Source organism: Puma concolor, chromosome B4 (genome assembly GCF_028749965.1).
Source record: "Puma concolor isolate L17-30 chromosome B4, mPumCon1.1.hap2, whole genome shotgun sequence".
In the NCBI taxonomy this organism is placed as follows: domain Eukaryota; kingdom Metazoa; phylum Chordata; class Mammalia; order Carnivora; family Felidae; genus Puma; species Puma concolor.
The window spans coordinates 65791572-65812379 of record NC_141673.1 but is presented as its reverse complement, the minus strand read 5'-3'; the positions used below and the strand labels follow the sequence as shown (position 1 = coordinate 65812379).

General features: G+C 42.4%; 2 protein-coding genes across 9 annotated transcripts in view; both read right to left on the bottom strand.

Moving 5' to 3' along the window:
- Positions 1-14344, bottom strand: part of CERS5 (ceramide synthase 5) — a 32890-nt gene extending 18546 nt beyond the window's left edge. Inside the window, exon 1 of one of the 3 annotated variants that reach the window (XM_086713427.1) lies at positions 14018-14344. In XM_086713427.1, coding sequence (XP_086569553.1) covers positions 14018-14214 — 197 coding nt within the window. In that variant the 5' untranslated portion in view covers positions 14215-14344. The remainder of the gene's footprint in view (positions 1-14017) is intronic. The other 2 variants (XM_086713425.1, XM_025930243.2) reach the window with 2 other exon arrangements.
- A 3286-nt stretch (positions 14345-17630) lies between these two features.
- The window catches only part of LIMA1 (LIM domain and actin binding 1), an 85296-nt gene continuing 82118 nt past the window's right edge, over positions 17631-20808 (bottom strand). For all 6 annotated transcript variants that reach the window (XM_086713423.1, XM_086713424.1, XM_086713418.1 and 3 more), the window contains one exon: positions 17631-19924. In XM_086713423.1, the coding sequence (XP_086569549.1) occupies positions 18916-19924 (1009 nt within the window). In that variant the 3' untranslated portion in view covers positions 17631-18915. The remainder of the gene's footprint in view (positions 19925-20808) is intronic.

Below are 20808 nucleotides of genomic sequence, written 5' to 3'. Positions count from 1 at the left end.
AACCAAGTAGAGCATAAGATAAAGCAAATTTGGGAATGATAGATGAATTGTGTTAGGCTGAATTTGAAGTGCTCATAGGACACTGAAATGGAACTGTCTAGTAGGCAAATAAAGAGGCTTAAGACACACACACACACACACACACACACACACACACACACACACACACACACACACACACACACACCTGAGAAAGAAAAAAGAGCACAAGAGAATGAGAATATAGGTGGTAGCTAAAATTGTGGGGGTGGATGTGAGTGCAACAAGAAAGGAACACAAACTGAGGCTCCTGGGTGGCTTAGTTGATTGCTTAATCCAACTCTTAATCTCAGCTCAGGTCTTGATCTCAGGATAGTGAGTTCAAGCCCCGTGTTGGGCTCCATGCTGGATGTGGAGCCTACTTAAAAAAGAAAGAAAGAAAGGAACACAAATTGAGAAGAAAACCAAGGTCAACATCCTGGGAAACACTAATATAAAAGGTGAATTTAGAGGGCAGGAAGACCAGAGGTAGAGTTGTATCAAATGAGGCAGAAATCAAGTAAGACAAGGATTTCAGTATCCACTGGATTTAGCAATTTGGAGATCTGTGGTAACCTTCACCAAAGAAATTCCAGTAAAACAGAAAATCTAGAGACAGCAGTGAGTTACATCAGTGAAAGATATAAGGAGGAGGAAGAAAGAAATGGAAATAGTTAAGATTCTTAAGAATCTTGACTAAGAAGAGAAGGGAATGCCTTCAACATCCTGCATCAGAATCACACTTCTCCAACTCCCACTCATTCCTCAGTCTTCGTCTCTCTCTCATCTCGTTTCTGTCCCTGCGCTCCACTGACACTGCTCTTGCCAAAAATGATCTCCTTATTGTGAAATCAAATGGATGCTTTTCAGTCCTGTATCCTACCTGACCACTCCACGTTATTCCACATTACTGACCATGCCCTCCCTCTTGAAATGTACTTTTTCTTAGCTTCCTTACTTGCCATACTCCTCCTACTTTTCTCCCTCCATCTCTCTGGCAACAGAAGTAGACTGCTTGGTATGCATTGCTAGTTGAGTCACTTGGACATGCTACTTAACTTTCTCTGTGCTCCCGTTTTCTCATCTACAAAATGAGGATAACTGTAATTATCTACCTACTTCATAACGTTACTATGAGGACTCAATGTTTAGCATTTAGAATAGTGCCCGGGGGGCGCCTGGGTGGCTCAGTCGGTTGAGCCGCTGACTTCGGCTCAGGTCATGATCTCACGGTCCGTGAGTTCGAGCCCCGCGTCGGGCTCTGTGCTGACAACTCAGAGCCTGGAGCCTGTTTCAGATTCTGTGTCTCCCTCTCTCTGACCCTCCCCTGTTCATGCTCTGTCTCTCCCTGTCTCAAAAATAAATAAAATGTTAAAAAAAAAAAAAAAAAAGAATAGTGCCTGGGACAAAGTAAGTACTTATTAAATGCTTACTACAGATATTACCAAATACTATAGGGTTGTCATACCTCTTTTCTCCTTTTGGGTTCCCCCCCCCCCCCCCACTCTGCTTTTTCCTAAAATATGCTGTTTCCTCAGAGTCCTATGCAGGTTCTTTTCTTACTCTACACACCCACTCTGGTTGATCTCATTCAATTATAGCAGAGGGTCTCAAAGTATGGTCTACAGACCCCCAGAAGGCCCCTGAGATACTCTCTAGAGGCCCAGAAAGTAAAAACTATTTTAATAATAATATCAAGACATCATTTGCCTTTGTTACTGTGTTGACACTTGCAATGACAGGGCAAAGCCATGGTGGATAAAACTTATGTTACCTGAGCACAAACGCACCAACTGTAGTAATGGTTACTGTATTCTTCCTTGCTATGTCCTCTTAGTTTTTTTTTTTTTTTTCTTTTAAGCATGGAGCATACAAATGATTGATTTTAACAAATCTCAGCCTTTGAGTATACTTTTAAAAAGTATTATGTGATGAAATGGGAAGTACACAGCACTTTTGCTACATAGCAAAGTATATGTTGTCTCAAGGAAACACGCTTGTTTGATTAAGTTGTGCACTGAACTTAAATCACTTTTTCCTTGGGGCACTTGAGGGGCTCAGTCAGTTAAGTGTCTTGACTCCTGATTTCGGCTCAGGTCATGATCTCAAGGTTCGTGGGATTGAGCCCACATTGGGCTCTGTGGTGACAGCGCTGAGCCTGCTAGGGAATCAATCAATCAATCAATCAATCTCTCTCTCTCTCTCCTTCCCTCTCAAAATAAATAAATGTTTTTTAAAATTACATTTTTCATAGAATACAATTTTTACCTCAAAGAATGGCCAACAAACTAAGGTCATTTGGACCTGGGTATTTTCTGAAAAATGAATGAAATAAGCCTGTCATTTCAAAAAAACAAACATTGTTGCCAATGATAAAATTCAAGCTTTCAAGTGAAAATTAGAATTTTAGAGAACTTATATCCACCTTTGAACTTGAAAACTTCCCAATCATTCAAGCTTTTATGATAAGACTAGTTCTGATGAGATTAATAGGATTCTTAAATGTTGTATAAAGAAATGTATTGACATTTGGGAGATCTATATAACTCAGTAAACCAGTATTTTTCTTTTTTTTAATTGAAGTACTTTAATTTTATGTACAAAGAGTTAGCAGGAAGGTAGGTGTCTTGGATATCTACAGTTAATGTAGGTATCCTGGATGACCCATTCAAGGAAGCTCATTTAATCAAACTTAATGAAGCCTTTACCTTTGCATACTGACGGAAATGATGGTGGCACATAGTGAGGCTATATTTCCAGATTAGACTATGCCAGTTTGAGTAGATGTGGCAAGAATGAGAACCCTCACCGGATTTCCTCGGACGGCTCCAGTAGAGCTGCTGGTGACCCATCTTGCTCTCTGGGATGCAATGAGGCAAAATTACCAACCCATGATCTCCAGACAGACCAATGGATTTTAACATGAATGAAAAGCTCAATGATAGGGTTTCATATTCCACAATGCAACCAACCTTTAAGAAACTACTTCCTGTTGGGGTGCCTGGGTGGCTCAGTCAGTTAAGCATCCAACTCTTGATTTCCGCTCAGGTCACGATCCCAGGGTTATGGGATCTAGCTCCACGTTGGATTCATTGAGCATGGAGCCTGCTTAAGATTCTCTCTGCCCTTCTCCCCTGCTCACACTCTCTCTCTCTCTCTCTCAAAAATTAAAAGAAAGGAAAGGAGAGGAAAGGAGAGGAGAGGAGAGGAGAGGAGAGGAGAGGAGAGGAGAGGAGAGGAGAGGAGAGGAGAGGAGAGGAGAGGAAAGGAAAGGAAAGGAAAGGAAAGGAAAGGAAAGGAAAGGAAAGGAAAGGAAAGGAAAGGAAAGGAAAAAAAGAAAAAGAAAATTACTATTTGTTATGTTTTGGTGTTGTATCAAAGAAAAAATACTTCCCCTTTCCAATGACACATTTGTGTGAAGCCAGCTTTTATTTATATACTTCAACTAAAACAACATATAACAAGAGCCTGAATGCAGAGGCCAGCGAGAAGAATCCAACTATCTTCTATTAAGTCAGACAGTAAAGAGATTTCCAAAAATGTAAAATCAATGCTGTTCTCTGGATTTGTTTTTTAGAAAATAATTACTTTTCAAAAATGCTATTCATGTAACATGGCTACTATCGTTATTTTTAATGAAATAATACATTTAAATTATACTAATACTATTCATTTATATGCTGGTGACTCCCAAGCATACTTTTGAGTATCCCCTATACATATGCACCAATGTCAGTGTATTTTTCTGAGTAAATTTTTTTATTAAAAAAATTTGGGGGAGGGCGGCGCACCTGGGTGGCTCAGTCGGTTAAGTGTCTGACTTCGGCTCAGATCATGATCTCAAGGTTCGTGAATTCCAGCCTCGTGTCAGGCTCTATGCTGAAAACTCAGAGCCTGGAACCTGCTTCAGATTTTGTGTCGTCTTCTCTCTCTGCCCCTCCCCTGCTTATGCTGTCTCCCTCTCAGAAATAAACATTAAAAAAATGTTTTTTAAAATTTTTATTTATTTGAGGGGTGCCTGGGTGGCTCAGCTGGTTAAACATCTCACTCTTGGTTTCGGTTTAGGTCATGATCTCATGGTTCATGAGTTCAAGCCCCAGTCAGGCTCTATGCTGACCACATGCAGAGCCTGCTTGGGATTCTCTGTCACCCCCTCATTCTCTCCCTCTCTGCCCCTCTCCTGTTCATACTTGAGCTCTCTCTCACACTCTCAAAATAAATAAACTTAAAAAGAAATAAAATTTCATTTCTTTGATTGAGAGAGAGCGCATGTGAGTGGGGGAGAAGGGAAGGGTAGGAGGGAGGGAGGGGAGAGAGAGAAAGAAAGGGGGAAAGGGGGGAGGGGGGGAGAGGGGAGAGAGAGAGAGAGAGAGAGAGAGAGAGAGAGAGAGAGAGAGAGAATCTTAAGTAGACTCCATGCTCAGCATGGAGCCTGACATAGGGCTTGATACCACGACTCTGGGATCATGACCTGAGGTGAAATCAAGAGTCAGTCACTCAACCGACTGAGCCAGCCCTAATTTTTTTTTTTTTTTTAAGATTTTGTTTTTAAACAATCTCCACATCCTATGTGGGGCTTGAACTCACAACCCAGAGATCAAGAGTTGCATACTCCTTCGACTGAGCCAGCCAGGCACCCTTCTGAGTAAAATGTTCAAAGGATAGGATTTGCTATCTACAAACTCATGTGCTATACACATTTGTTGTACACGTATATGTATTCTTTGCAGTTTGTTTGTTTGTTTGTTTGTTTGTTTATTTATTTATTTATTTATTTATTTATTTATTTATTTAGAGGGACAGTGCAAGTGGGGGAGGAGCAGAGAATGAGGGAGAGAGAGAATCCCAAGCAGGCTCCATACTCTCAGTGTAGAGCTTGATGTGGGGCTCAAACCCACGAAACTGTGAGATCATGACTTGAGCTGAAATCAAAGAGTTGTTAACCAACTGAGCCACCCAAGCACCCCACGCAGTTTCTTTTGAGGACTTTTTTTTTTTTAAAGAATAGTGTCTTCAGGGACTCTTTTTTTTTTTTTTGAGAGAGACAGCCTGAGTGGGGGACCTGTAGTGGTAGGGGGACAGAGGATCCGAAACCAGCTCTGCACTGACAGCAATGAGTGCAACGCAGGGCTTAAACTCACAAACCGTGAGATAGTGACCTAAACTAAAGTCTGACGCTTAACCAAGTCATTCAGGCACCTCTCTCTCTCTTTTTTAATTTAATTCATTTTTTAAGTTTTATAAGTAATCTCTACACCCCAAGCGGGACTCAGACGCACACCCCAGATCAATAGTCTCACACTCCCTAGGACTAAGCCAGCCAGGTGTCGCGGGGACTTTTTTTTAAATTGGCAAATTTGCTCTTAAAGCAGAAGCAGACTATAAAGAAAAGGACCACTATGGCATATATTATCCTAAACCATGGCAAGGCACACACTGTGGATTTATACCAGACTATTTTCACTCCTCCCACGTGTATCAAAGTTATCCTCACTTAGACTATTACAGAGCCTTAAAGCATTAAGATAATTAGTGCCTATGCAATTTGATACACTGCTAGGTGCTGTGATGAGAAGGATCAGCATCCTGCTTACATCTAACCTCATTGTAAGGAATGTAAGTCTTGAGATAATAAGAATTACTAACAGTATATATGTTGAAATGTTTCAGATGGACACAATTTAAGACTAAGTTGTAGTATTATTGTACAGTAGTTAGTGAATATTTTACTTGCTATAAGAGCAGCAGTTCTCAAAGTGTGGCTGAAAAATAGCTGGGGGTCCCTGACACTCTCATTGTTGAAAAGTTTCTCCCTTTCTGACTATATACATACATTTCTTTCACTACACATATCTATCTTTCTTAAATGGTCTATCTTTCCACTTACAGTCTTAAATGACGATACAACTTAATGTATAGTAACTTAAATGTAATGTAATGTAACTTAAAGTAGAAATACACAAATGTACAAGTGCCAAGAGGTGAATCAGAGAAACAGGTTAACAAAAAAACTGTTCCTTAAGAAGTTTTCACCGTTCTTCAGGGTCCAAGAAACAAGTGTGTGTTAGTGAGATAATGCCTATATTTTAGTTAACAACTGTTAAAAGGAACTGAACCCACCTCCTCCAAACTCCCATAACAGCCTTCTGCATACATTTATGACACTGTATTTTAAACCACTGATATTCTTGCTTTCTGCAAGCAAACACCATGACTTACATTTTTATCTGTGGCACAGTCTGACAACTGGCAGATACTAAGTTCTCAATAAATAACTGCTGAAGAAAGAAGAAAATAGGTAAAAACTAAATTCTTAACCAAAAGGTGAAGTGTTTCAAGGAAATGTGCCCACCTGTCCTCCTGGGTAATCAGATAACCTACCAGCTCCATGTAGGAGAAGGTCCCTGATTTCTGAGGAATCAGTAGAAATTCAAGTTAACCAATTTCAGTATAACAGGGGATTTCCCCAAGCAGAATTAAACACAGCAAATACAACCTGACTGGGTTTGAGACCTCCTGTGCTTATTTTTTTAAACATCTTTTTTTTTTTTAAGTTTATTTATTTATTTAGAGAGAGAAAGAGAGCACAAGCAGGGGAGGGGCAGAGAGAGAGGGAAAGAGAGAATACCAAGCAGGCCCCGCACTGTCGGCTCAGAGCCCCACTTGGGGCTCAGGGGCTCAAACTGACAAATGGTGAGATCATGACCCGAGCCAACATCAAGAGATGGACACTTAACTGAGTCACCCAGGCGCACCCTGCGTGGTTATTGAGACTTCTTACAAATGTTGACACTACCCAGAAGCCAAAGACTTAAGGAATACCCTTTTTAAGAAACACCACAGGGGCACTGGGGTGGCTTAGTCGGTTAAGCATCTGACTCTTGGTTTCGGCTCACATCATGATCTCATGGTTTGTAAGTTTGAGCCCCGCATAAGGCTCTGTGTTGGTGTGGAACCTGCTAGGGATTCTCTCTTTCCCTCTCTCTCTCCCCTTCCCTGTGTGTTCTCAAAATAAATAAATAAACTTAAAAAACAAAGCACCATAATTTTGAGAAGAGATAGAATACTGTGATTTTTTTTTAAATGTTTATTATTTACTTAGAGAGAGAGCGAGCGAGCGAGCAAGCAGGCAGAAAGGGAGACAGAGAATCCCAAGCAGGCTCCACACCATCAGTGCAGAGCCCAAGGTGGTGCTCAAACTCATGAATTGTGACTTCATGACCTTAGCCAAAACCAAAAGTCAGATGCTTAACCAACTGAGCCACCCAGGCGCCCCAAAATACTGTGATTATTCCCAATGTCTTATCAGGGCTGTGCAGCACTCCACATACATTTAACTTCTTGACAAACTTGTTTGTTTACAGATCATGAACTACTCGACTAAGAAGATATATGCAGAAAAGTAAAATTACAGAGCAATGCCTGGCTAGAAGGCACTGTCAATCACTCAGTATTACTCAAAATAGACTATAACTAGTCATTTAAATCATTTGGAAAATGATTTATATTTAAAAAAACCCATTTTTGCCACAACTTTTAGAAAGATTTGTTTAAAGCATGGTCAGAAAAAAAATTAAAAAATAAAAGCATGGTCTGATATACTTAGGACTGATCACCCTTCCGGTCCAAAAAAAAATAAATGTGAATTTATATTAAAATTCTTTTCAGGGGCGCCTGGGTGGCTCAGTCGGTTAAGCATCCAACTTCGGCTCAGCCTGCTTCGGATTCTGTGCTTCCTCCTCTCTCTGTCCCTCCCCCGCTCATGCTCACGCTCATACTCTCTCTCTCTCTCTCTCTCAAAAATAAACATTAAAAAAATTTTTTTTAATAAAATTATTTTCAGTTATAAATGCTTGTTTGAATTACTCCCATCAGCACTATTCAACAGAAATATAATGCAGGCCACATATATAATTTAAAATTTTCCTTTTCTTTTTTTATTATTATTTTTTAATGTTTATTTTTCTTGAGAGAGAGACAGAAAGAGCATGAGCAGGGGAGGGGCAGAGAGAACAGGAAACAGAATCTGAGGCAGGCTCCAGGCTCCAAGCTGTCAGCACAGAGCCCTACATGGGGCTGGAACTCAGGAAGGAACTGTTGAGATCCTGACCTGAGCCCAAGTCGGATGCTTAACGGACTGAGCCACCCAGGCACCCCTAATTTTAAAATTTCTAATAGCCACATTCAGAAAAGGAAAAAAGAAACAGGTAAAGTTAATTCTGATAATATACTTTGGTTAAACAGATATATCCAAAATATCACATCAATATGTAATCAATGTTGAGGCACGGTGGATGGCTCAGTCAGTTAAATGTCTGACTCTTGATCTCAGTGCAGGTCATGATTTCACAGTCTGTGCGATCAAGCCTGTCGTTGGGCTCTGTGCTGACAGCAGGGAGCCTGCTTGGGATTCTCTCTCTCCCCCTCTCCTGCTCTCTCTCTCAAAATAAGTAAATAAACTTAAAAAATAAATTAAAAAATAGTTATTTCCTTGTAATCAATGTTAAAAATGAGATATATTACATTCTTTTTTTTTCCCCCCTGCACTGTCTTTAAAATCTGGTGTGTGTTACACTTCGAACGTATCTAACACAGCACATTTGGACTAGTGACATTTGAAATCCCCAAAAGCAAGTAGCTACTATAGTAGCTAGTGGCTACTGCACTGAACAGCACAGTTTTAGAGAATTCTCATATCTAGGAAAAATGCCTTTGTTTCTAGGAAAACTCGTTTCAGATTTTTTTTTTTTTAAGTTCGAAGTGATTATGGTTAGCTCCTTTTGCAGTAACATTTCAATTAACTTCCCCAAAGATAAGGTAGGAGTGGATTCAAGCAGAGTCCAAAACTCAGTGAAGGGCAGCTTTTATCTGCCTAAAAATACCTCTGGAAAGGAAGCCAAAATAGGTTTATCTCCCTTGCCGCTCCGTAAGAAGGGTGCGGGGGTGCCTGGGTGGCTCAGTTGGGTAAGCGTTAGTTAAGCGTCCAACTTCGGCTCAGGTCATGATCTCACAGTTCGTGAGTTCCAAGGCCCATGTTGGACTCTGTGATGACAGCTCAGAGCCTGGAGACTGCTTTGGATTCTTTGTCTCCCTCGCTCTCTGCCCCTCCCCCGCTTGCCCTCACTCTGTCTCTCTCTCAAGAATAAATAAACATTAAAAAAAATTTTTTAATTAAAAAAAAAAAAAGGTGCAGATTTCACTTGCTGCCTCCTCTTAATTTCTTCTTTACCCATCTAGGAGACCCTAGTTTTCTGAATCAGGAAGTGGCTAAAGCAAAAATATCTGACATGTTTCTTTGCTGTGTTGAATATATTGTCTCCAGGGATAAGCCAGGAACCTGACCTCAGGCATGACAGTATTCAGTTTTCTGCAGAGCATCAACACCCACTGCACAGAAAGGGTTGGGGAAAGAAGTTTCCCCAGCAAGAGGAGGGCACATAAGGCTTCTGACCATCTGGAGCTAATGAAGAGGTGGATTCTTAGACAAGGGCAGGGCCACGTGAGTATCTTTTTCAATCTTGCCCTGCTGGATCTGCAAACCTGATTTAATTCTGTGATTTACAATTCAATAACGCCCAACAGAATACCTTTAGAGATGCAATGGAATGGGCAGTTTCCCTCACAGCCTAGTCAGCAGCTATGTCCATTCTTCCCAAAGCCTTTCTAACCCGTCTGGAAGACCCACTGATACTGGTCACAATGCAGTCACTTGACATGGATCTGGGAGGAAGGCAGCAGGCCTGTCAGGGAGAGGAAAAAAGTTCTTCCTCTACTTAGGGGAAATGGGGGAAAACAAGAAAAAAAAAAAAAAGCAGTACGTAGCAGAGGTAGCAAGGCTTACGAGAGGAAGATGAAATGAGTGGCTGAGAAACGTGCACACAAGAGAGTCACTACTTTTGTTACCAGTTACATGACAGGCTAGCAAGTGAATCTGTTCAGTCTCCTATGACAGAGAATGGTATTGAGAAGGCTCTTTGCACACCCCAGTGAGGTTGCTTTGGAAGTAACAAGAGGGGATTGGAATAATGAATGAGCAGCAGAGAGAGCTCTAATCTATCTCCTGAATAATTCACAAAATAATTTTCTTCTGGCAATACAGAGCTCCTATTGCAATAGCATATTCAAAATAAATGAGCTTATACAGCTCTAATGGTGTCAATGGTGTCTCAAGCTTCTACTTGATCCCAAGAAACAAGTGCTCAAGTGACTAGATATTAAATTTCAAACAATTTTATCATGAACATAACATGAAAAGTTTAAAAAAAAACACATGGAAGAGTTTCTTATCCCTGTTTTGTTAGGGTACAGGGTAGTATGAATATGTGTATGGGGAGAGGGGATAAAGAGAGAAAAAAGCTGTCGAAAGGTACACAACATGCAAATATATGATGAAATTTAACAACAGAAACAAAGGGATTTCTCTCAGTCAAGACAAACATCCATTTCAGGTTGGAGATCTAGATTCTGATTACTCCTCTGGGCATCTATGTAGATGAGGATGGTCCCTCCTCAAACATTCAATATTTACCGATCACAGGCCACACCTGAGGCATTTTGCAAGGCACAGGCCACCACAATACAGCCACTCAGCAGAGGTCCACAGAGGGCAGCCTCCATTATTTGGTAAGTAACAATCTCCTATCCGCAGTTCTTTGGCAAAATAGCTAGATACAAACACTTTACTTATTATGGCCCTGCGGCTTTTCAAGTCATCCCTATCAGAGGAGGCTGTGGTTCTCCAGGGAATGTGGGAACTAAAAAACAAATGCTCAGCATGGTTGGTGAGAAGGATGGGAAGGTAAAACCAAATTGTAAACTCTATTCTTTGGGAGATTTTTTTTTTTAAAGTTTATTTATTTAGTAATCTCTATAATCTCTACACCCAACCTAAGGCTCAAACTCAGGACCCTGAGATCAGGAGTCACATGCTCTTCTGACTGAGCCAGCCAGGCACCCCTATTCTTTCGGAAATTCTTTTTTTTTTTTTTTTTTAATTTTTTTTTCAACGTTTTTATTTATTTTTGGGACAGAGAGAGACAGAGCATGAACGGGGGAGGGGCAGAGAGAGAGGGAGACACAGAATCGGAAACAGGCTCCAGGCTCTGAGCCATCAGCCCAGAGCCTGACGCGGGGCTCGAACTCACGGACCGCGAGATCGTGACCTGGCTGAAGTCGGACGCTCAACCGACTGCGCCACCCAGGCGCCCCTCTTTGGGAAATTCTTAAAACAACACAAGGGACATAATTTATCAAGGGACATAATATAAGACTCATTAAAATATACAGAACAATTTGAAACAAAAATTTGAAAAAATATACAATCTTCAAATCAAACACATTAAATAACCAACAATAAGATGAGCATGGATTTGTTTTCCAAATCCTAGAATACTAGGAAGAGGTGGCTTAAACCTTAATCCTTGAAAGGAGGTTTAAGGAAAGGTTAAAGATGGCTACACCATATAGTGGAAAGAGCCCGGGGCTTGGGAAAATGATCTGGATCTTGGTTCTAGTTCCTCCTCCAGTGAGTATGAAACCTCTGAAAAGCTGCAGGATGTTTCCAGGCTAGTTTACTGTCTATAAAGTCCTAGCTCACACAGTCTATGATTACTAGAAACCAAGTCACTTCTAGAAACAAATTAGATGGGATTTGAGAAATGAGAAAAGTAGGAAAAACAACTTAGCTGTACCAATATTTCTAATAACGTCTTTTCCTATACTCTTAAGAGTGGCTTCTACTACCTTTATGGAAGACTGGTGTAGCAAGAGAGGAACTGCTAATCCAGCACTCAATTCTACTTCTAACTAAGGTAGTAGGTTTTATAAAAAGAAACAAAATAGCAAGACCACCTCCAAGGTTAAACTTTCCCAAGATCATACATGAGATGAACAGGATGCCTGACCTTACTAGCCAAGGAATATACTAGAATGCTTTCAGCTCAGTATTCCCATCCTCCCCTGCTCCCCTGACACCGAGCACCATAGAAACATTCAGATAGAATTCCCACAGGTAAAGGATCCTTTTCCAGTGGCTCTGCCAGGGGATATAGAAGTCTTCACAGCCATCTGAGGGAACTCTTTGGAAATCTGAAGATATATGCAGTTTTTTTTTTTAGTTTATTTATTTATTATTTTGAGAGAATGCACATGCAAGTGGGGGAGGGGCAGAGAGGGGGGGAAAGAGAGAATCCCAAGCAGGCTCTGTACTATCATTGCGAGCATGATGCGGGGCTGGAACTCACAAACCACGAGATCACTACCTAAGCCGAAGTCAGACGCTTAACTGAGAGCCACCCAGGGGTGCCCCTATGCAAGTTTATATAAAATGGGTATTTATAAGAAACAAGCTATTTCCTCTTATCAGTAACGTGAATAAGCTTCCATATTGGTATACATTTATATAAAAAGCAGAGAATATTTTCCTAGGACAATTAAAGTTTTTGTCTTAAATTGGTGTATTTTCCTTTTTAGTCATTACACTTTCTCTTTTTTCAGCCCTCATGTACAGCTGCCAAGGTGGAGAGTACCCAGATCTAAGTTATTCCTAAGAGGGAAAAGTGGTTTGTACTCCCACCCCAGGAATACTTAATACAATGCCTATACTTAAAAAACTGTAACACTAAGGTCCCAAGGGCCCAGAAAAGGCATTTAGATCTTTCAGTTTCATTTGCTTCAGTTAAAAGCATCTTGATTTTTGTACCTGAACGTCTGACGGAGAGCACTTTGATAACAATACACAAACACTATGAACAAATGGATGAATGACAAGCTGGCTACAGAAAAGAAATATTTTGTGAAAGATTTTTGTGTCAGAAGTAGTAGGCACTTTTGAAAAGTAACCCAAAACACATAATAACTAATTCTTCAGAGAGTAATAGATTCTTTATTTGCAGTATATTCCCGTCCTAGAAAGGGCGTTTCTGCTCCAGATAAGGGCCAAATGAACAAACGATGTCAAAGTGCATCCTCATTACCTGAGACCTATGAAGAAATAAGTCTCCTTTTCTGCAGAGTAGATTTGATCAAACTCACCCACAGCTGTAAGCCCACAGTATAAAATCGCCACATCAAGTCCTCTGTGAACATTTCATCTTAGACAGTAGGTACCAACTACTCAAGGAAAAGTGAAATCACTTTTATCAAGAACACGCGGTCAGAAAAAGAACTGTGATTCTGCTAAACTCACTTAGAAGCCAGCTTCAATACAGCTTTCCTCTGATAAGCCCTACAGATCTCTTCCTTTCAAAATGACCACTCCTCCTTCCATCTCAGGCCTCTAAGGCCTGTTCCGCAACTAATCTGACACCTTTCTAGACTTTGGAACCCCAGGCTCCACCACGCCTTATCCCTACCAGATTTCCACTCTCTTGCGGGCTCTGGTAGCAGTTTTTGGAAATTTACACATGCACAAAAATGTCCATGAACTGACAAAGCAAGGCTTGGGGCCTAACCCTGCTCCCCTCAACTCTCATAAGTGTCCTCACAAATCTCAGATTCCCAAAAACCCGCTCCTTTCGCTTGGAAAGGTTGGCTCTTAACGTTAACCGTTCAGCTTCCACAGCCCCAACTAGTTCTGGTTCCTGTGGCCCTTTCCTGTTTCTCTCTTCGGGTGTTCGGGTTCTCGGCCGCAGCTCACACACTCAACCTGTTTCCTGTCTGTAGGATCCCTGAAGGCTGGGAGCAGGCCCAGAAGAAGCCCCCCCTCCACTCCCAGGGCCTCCGGGATCTAAAAAGGGAAAGGGCCCGGCCTCCCCTAGACTCTCGTTCTTCCACTGTCCACGCCCCAAACTGTCTTTACCTAGGCTCCGCGACCACCTCCGCCACCCTCCGAACATCCCGCGCTGCAGCCCGGGCTCCCCCAGCCCCCTGCTTCCGGGCTTCCCCGCCAATTCTGCTTCCGGTGCTCGGCCTCTCCCCGCCCCGAGCCGGTTCCACCGGTCCGCTCCCCGGCCCCGACCCCGGCCCCGACCCTCCGCGCCACTCGCTCGCGGGCTCTCACCGCTCGAAGAGCAGCCGCACGGAGAATATGCCCGCCGCCACTGGGAATGCCGAGAGGATGTGTCGCGCCCGCGGGTAGCCGTAGCCGTCGCCCGGCCCCTCAAGGTCGGCCCAGCTCACGTTCTGGGGCAGCCAGAAGCGTTCGCTCCACAGCCAACTCCACAGCAGGCCCAGGGCTCCCGCCGCCGCTGTCGCCATCTTACGCCCGCCCCGCGGCCACCGCCGCCACAGCCTCAGCTGCCGCCACAGCCAACGGAACCCGCGGGGAGGCGGACCCGGGGCGGGGCCGAGCCGGCAGCCACCCCTTCCGGCCCCTTCGGGTCCCCGGCCCGTCTCAGCCCGCCTCCTCCATGGGGCCGGGCCTCTTCACCGCCCATCTCACCTCCCCGCCCACCCACCTCCCGGACGGCAGCGGCAGACACCAGGGCCGCCTCTCCTTGGGACCCCTCCCCGCGCCGGGCCATGCCCCTCCCATCTCCGCCCCGCCTCCACCTGCCCCGCAGGCCCTCAATTCTGGTCCCGCCCACTTTTGCTGTGAGTTTCAGCCACGCTTTCTCTCTCTCTCGCTCGCTCGCTCGCTCGCTCGCTCTCTCGCTCTCTCTCTCGCTCTCCTCTCTCTCTCTCTCTCTCTCTGCCAGCCACGGCCACACCCCTTATTTCAGGCCTAGCTCCCTTAAGGGGACACTCCTCTTTCTCAGCCCAGCAGTCTCAAAGGCTGTTCCCGCTGCCAGGCAGTCCAGACCTGCGTCTCTGCACCTAGCAGAACAGGCTTTCATTGGGGTCTACCTCGCCATCTCGGATGGTTCCGCCTAACCGCTCTTCCTTCCACCTCTAGCGTGTTTTGTTCCTAACATTTTCCTTCCTTTGAGTCCTTCCATGATCTCAATTCCCTTTCACTGTTTTATCCCCTAAAATGAACTTTTCAAAATCCTTTTATTTTTCTCATGGGTAAAAGGAAATGGGAAAATAGCCAAAGGATATCATACAAAGAAAAGTACAAAGGAAAAAGAAAAATAAATGATAGCGAATATTTAATGAGGCTTACCAAGTGCCAGGTACCGCACTGAACATTTTACACCAGGTATTTAACTCCATCATTCTATGAAGTAGGTATTGTTGTATTTACTATTTTATGGATGGGTAAACTGAGGTCCATAGAGATCAAACAGCTTGCCCAAAGTTATATAGGATTGTGGTAGAGTAGGGCTTCTGAGCTAGAAAGTCTTTAGACTCTGAAACACTGAGCCCTTATAAACCTCCTTAATTTTAGGTTTGCACAGTAAACATTTAACTCTTTTGTGGATCTACACAAAAAAGGAGCCACAGACAAACCTTCAGAAAGCTAAATTCAAAATGTCCCTCAACTGCCTGAGATTCCTGACCTCTGGTTGCTGTCTGTTCAAACCTGGCTACAAGGTTTATTACCACAGGCTAACTAGAATGATCTGAAAAAAGATTAAAAGAAATTAATCTCTACCTCTTGTTCAAGGACAGATAAAGTAACTTTATAACTAGTAAGGTATGCCTACACCAGAAGTTAAGAGTTTCAAGGGGACAGGAAACAGGAGAAAAAAGTGTGCCATCCTAAGTAGACTAGGTTTGCTTTAGCTCAAAGGTTCTCAAATTTAGGGTACCACAGCCCAGATATTAGCTTGTCCCATCTCCCACATGGAGAGTTTGCTAAAAGATTTCTTTTGGCAAAGAGATTCTGCTTCTGATTCAGGAGGTGAGTCTGAGTGGGGCCTATGAGTTTGCATTTCTCATTTTTAACAAACTCATAGGCAATGCCACTGCAGCTGGTCTGAGAACCACAACATGGTGCCATGTTTGTCCAAACCCAGCAATAGCTTAGTGGTAACTACCACCCTATATTCAAGGTGTATTGTATTGTATTGTATTGTATTGTATTGTATTGTATTGTATTGTATTGTATTGTATTGTATTGTATTGCATTGCATTGTATTGTAGTAATGTTTACTTATTTTTGAGAGAGGGAGGAAGTATAAGCAGGGTAGAGGCAGAGAGAGAGAGAGAGAGAGAGGATCTGAAACAGGCTCTGTGCTGACAGCAGAGAGCCTGATGAGGGGCACAAACCCATAAAGCATGAAATCATGACCTGATGCTTAACCAACTGAACCACCCAGGCACCACAAGGGTGAACAAGAAGTGAACTCTCGCTGATTCCTGGGAATTCAAATCAGAGCCCCAGGGGACAAAGAATTTGGCATGCGGGCCCAAGCACACAGCGATCTTGGTCTCAAGGTCTATCCCCCCCAAAACACATTTGTACCATTTCTCGACATCTTGAGTGTGAGAAAATATATAGTTAAGGAAATGTGTAATGAATGTAAACTTTCTGCCACTTTCACTTTGTCCAGGAGTGATTCAACCAGCAAGCTGGTAGAACTAAGTTGGTCCTGTAGTAGTCATGAAGAGTCTCCTTAACCACCTCAGGTTACAAGCTGGCCCCTTTTCTTGCTTCCTTCACCAACAGGACCTGTTGCCACCACTAACCTACCAAGCCCAAACAAGTTGCCTTCATTCAGAGAGCTGAGAGAAACACTTTGGCTGTAGGTTCTTTTGTTTTCTAAGGATGTTTAGTGTTACCTGGTCATTCTCTTGATAAGAACCACCTTTTATTATATTGATATGGAGCTAGTCCTTGTTTCTACTCTCTGTCCCTATAATATATCTGTCTTAGTCTTTGAATGGCAAAGAAAACATTTCTTCTAAGGTTAATCTCAGTCCCTGCATACCTGATATATGGTGACATACTCAACTGATATCCATAAATACTGGCCATAGGTACTCAGACTTTTTTGTATAAAATCAGTAGGCTCAGTGAGTACCATGTGGATGGGTTGGAGCAGCAGAGTCATACAGTAAAGGCAGCTAAACTCAAGCCAGGATTCGATAGTTTATGAATGTCATCAGGAGCTTCTGGATTAACTGTTCAGTGAACAGGACTTTCTAAAGGACTTCAGCCTGTGATGGGACCAAGAGCAGAAAGTAGTACCCTGCCATCCATTTGGAAGACCAGGCAAGACCCTGGAACATGTAACAGATGACTCAAAAAGTGTGTTTATCTCCAAGGAAATCCACACTCCCACACTTCCATTAACAACAACAACAACAACAACAACAAAAAGTGTTTTAACTATTGGGGCAGTTGCCTCTACAGGCAAGGAAATCAAACAACCAACTATGCCTCTGCCCAGGGTGGAAAACATCCATTTTCAAGCAGAGACATTTGGAAATTCCCTTTAGCATGTTAGGCATAATTGCAAGGTGAATTATTAAATGTTGAGTACAATTAACAATAAAAAACCACCACCAGAGTTTGAATTGTTAAAACACACAGCTCATTTTGAATGTACACACTAAGTTTCTTGCCAAGTTGCTCTCAATTTTTCAGAAAAATTTGTCCTCTTTTAGGAAAGATCAAAGCCCAAGATCGACCCAATGTCACCACCTAGTGGGGAGATATATTCATAACACCTCTCTTCACTTAAAATGCATCAGACCCATGTGCCTTTCTTCCCAGACTGCTAAAGTAAAAGGTCTTGAGACCCTGTCATCATGTAAAATAATAATGGAAAAGGAATATTGAAAAGTTTAGATGTAAATTAAAAGCTTTATTGAATAAAAATGTTTCAGACTAAGCAAGACTATAAGAAAGCAGAATATTTTACATCTCTAAAAAATATTAGAGCTAAATCTCTAAAAATGCAGGACAAAGAAAAGCCTATGGCTTAAAACATCTCTCTCCCCACATACAATTTGGAATATCGATTATGTACAACAAGTGTACTCAAGTTTATGTTCCAAAGCCTTAACTACTAGAAAACCACCCCCCCCCCCCCCCCCCACACACACACACAAAGGCCTGTAATTGGTTTAATTGCACCCTGGGAATACTGTCTGCCATAAAAATCAATACATTTCAGAGCTGGTATGTATTTAAAAAACTAGTGTCCCAGAAAGGGGATATCAGAAGTGGAATACAGGGCGTGGGGGTCTGAGCTCAAGTGAGTTAAGGCAGTTTTTTCCGTTATTCCTTCTTTAAACTCCTCACTTTGCTTTAACATGCAACATGGCAAACAGCAGTACAAAAGATCTTATAAAAATATTGTCGTTTTCAGTATATGATGAGCCCATAGATACCACCAAAGAAGAAAGCAATCACTTGGGGTGTAGTCAGACTCATTGGCAAATACCAGAGCTTATTTGAGAGAGAGTGGATCTCTCCAAGCACCAAATGTGCTCAAAAAGTGCCCCAAAAGAACAGTTGTGTTATATCTCAGTAATCCAATTCAGGATGTGGCTTACAGAATGGGATGCAAAGCAAGAAATTCCCCATGTATATCAGAGTGAGAAAATTAACCTAAAAATGTTTTAAAGATTACATATTTGATTTCTTAACAGATGAATGCTAAATAAATTGGTATTCATTTAAAAATATACAAACTGTGCCCTTTATACTAAAGTGCGTTCAGTCATGTTTAGGTCCCTAAACCCCTTCTGTGTGTTCCCTAATTCCATAGTTGAAGTGCGACAATGTGCTACTAATCGTCTATTTTTGTACTGCCTTTTGGGAATACAGTGGAGTCTGAACTACATCAGTTGGCATACCCGCCCCCCGCCCCCATAAGACCTTAAAGCACTTATGTATATCATCATTGCTAAAATAGAGGACTGAAGTAATATTATCTATAGCGTTTAGAATTGGTTCACTTAAGCTGCAGTATGGGATTTTTTTGAAGCAAGAACTCCTCCAGAACTGCTTCCACATAAATGACAGTTCATGCTAAGACACCTGTTTACGGTGCATCACTTTGATAAAGGGCAGTGGCTTGCTAACGCTAACACAGATTTAAGGCCCAGCACCGTTGCAGTCTGTCATTCCTCATCATCCTCATCCTCATCGTAGTACCGATTTCTTTTTATCTGTTCCTCCACAGACAGCTCCTTGACTACTTCTCCCTCCCAGAATCCCACATCCTGGGATTTCTGATGCTGGGTAGTGAATTCTTTAGGGGAGGTGCTTTCTGCAAAGCTGGACCAATTTGTAGACTTGGGTTCTAGTGGGGACTGCTCTTTGAGGTTTCTATCATTTTCATCTAAGCTTGCACCATTTTCTATAAGATTCTCACTCCCCATCTCGAAACCATGATCTTCCTTACTTCTCCTCCCTGCCTCCCCTCCTTTAGATTCTTTGTTTTGCCTGGTTGTTTTTCCCACACTACCATTCTTTTCGGAGGCACTGGCATTTTCCACTTGTTTCCTTTCTGCTGCCATTCCTCCTATAAACTCCTCACTCTGCTCTGACATGCTCCAGCCTTTCCTTATAGGTGGGGATAGGATTTTGGGGCTCTTGACTGAAGTGGTTCGAAACGAAGCTGCCACAGTGAATGGACGGCTTCTTTCCTTCAGTGAAGAAGATCGTCTTAGCTTCTTCAGATCCAGATCCACATCCTCGGGAGCTTCAGGCTTGCTGATTTCATCCTCAGGAGGCCATTTGGGCTTGGATACTTTGATCCCTTCCTCTAAGGTACTTCCTGAACTACCAAGTTCAGTGGGGGGTGGCCAGGCTATCTTCAACTTCTTGGTTTCAGCTGGCTTGTCTTCTTTCTCTGGCTGAGAGGATGCCTTGGCTTCCATACTTGCTGTAAGCACACCCACCTTAGCAATGGGGGCATCTTCGACCCCTGGGCTCTGAGGGGTCTCCCCTGCAATTGGAAGCTGGGCTGGTCTCTCCAAAGTCCCTTCATTTTCATTTTTGCTTGCCCACAGATCCTTGTGTGGTCTGTGTCCAAAGCCTTCATCATAGTTGCCTTTAGCTTTAAAGAGTTGATTGAAGTGAGGCTTACAGTAGATTCTCCCATGTAAAGATGCATATGTTCCTAGACTGTTGTTAAAAGAAAAAGAACATAACGTTGAGGTATCTATATACTCTTACTTATACTAGCAGGCTGAAATTTGGCAACTTCAGTATTTTCAGAAGTTGCTAAGTGAGAAAAATACCTTTAAAAGCACATCAATCGCCTAGGATTCTTTACCCCCTCCCTTTCAAGCACGTTTGTTTTATTACCCTTATAAAAAACATGCTCACTTCTAGGCCTAAAGCTTCACAAGACATTCATGTGGTACATCTTCCTATTTTCAAATGATTTCACTCCCCTCTGTCAAAACTGTTAAAAAAAAAAAATTTCTTCCAAGAAGTCTTACCCAGGTTATCCCACCTATCTCTGACCACTCATATATTTCCTAAGCATTTATAACCTTTCACTACTTATAATGATATTTTCCTTTGTACAAAGCTGAATCATTTTCCTCCTTGTTTCCCATTTGTGTTATAATTTAAAAATACATATCTACAGGAGTAGGTATAATGCTTTGCAAATGGTTTGCACTCACAAGACACTAGTGAATGAATGTGGTTAATAGGAGCACAGTAGCTGGGAAGTAAATCTACCCTAATGTCAGTGCTGGACAGGCCTTTAGGAGAGTTGGTGTCTCTTGCAGGGTAACACAGTTCGAAGAGGGTATGAAAACAACAGCATTTCCACAGAAGAGATACAAAAATTCAGAAGCTTAGAAAAATATGCTTTGGAGAAAAAAAGTAATACCGTGGGCAGAAAAAGAACCAAGGAGCGGAAGTTACAGAGGAACGTTTTGGCTCAACAGAAGGAAAAGTTGTTGGGCTGGAGCTACCCCACACTGGAACAAGGTAGTGCGGTATCGACCCCTGTGGAAGTGCCACACAGACGCCAGCACGTCTTTCAAGAGTAT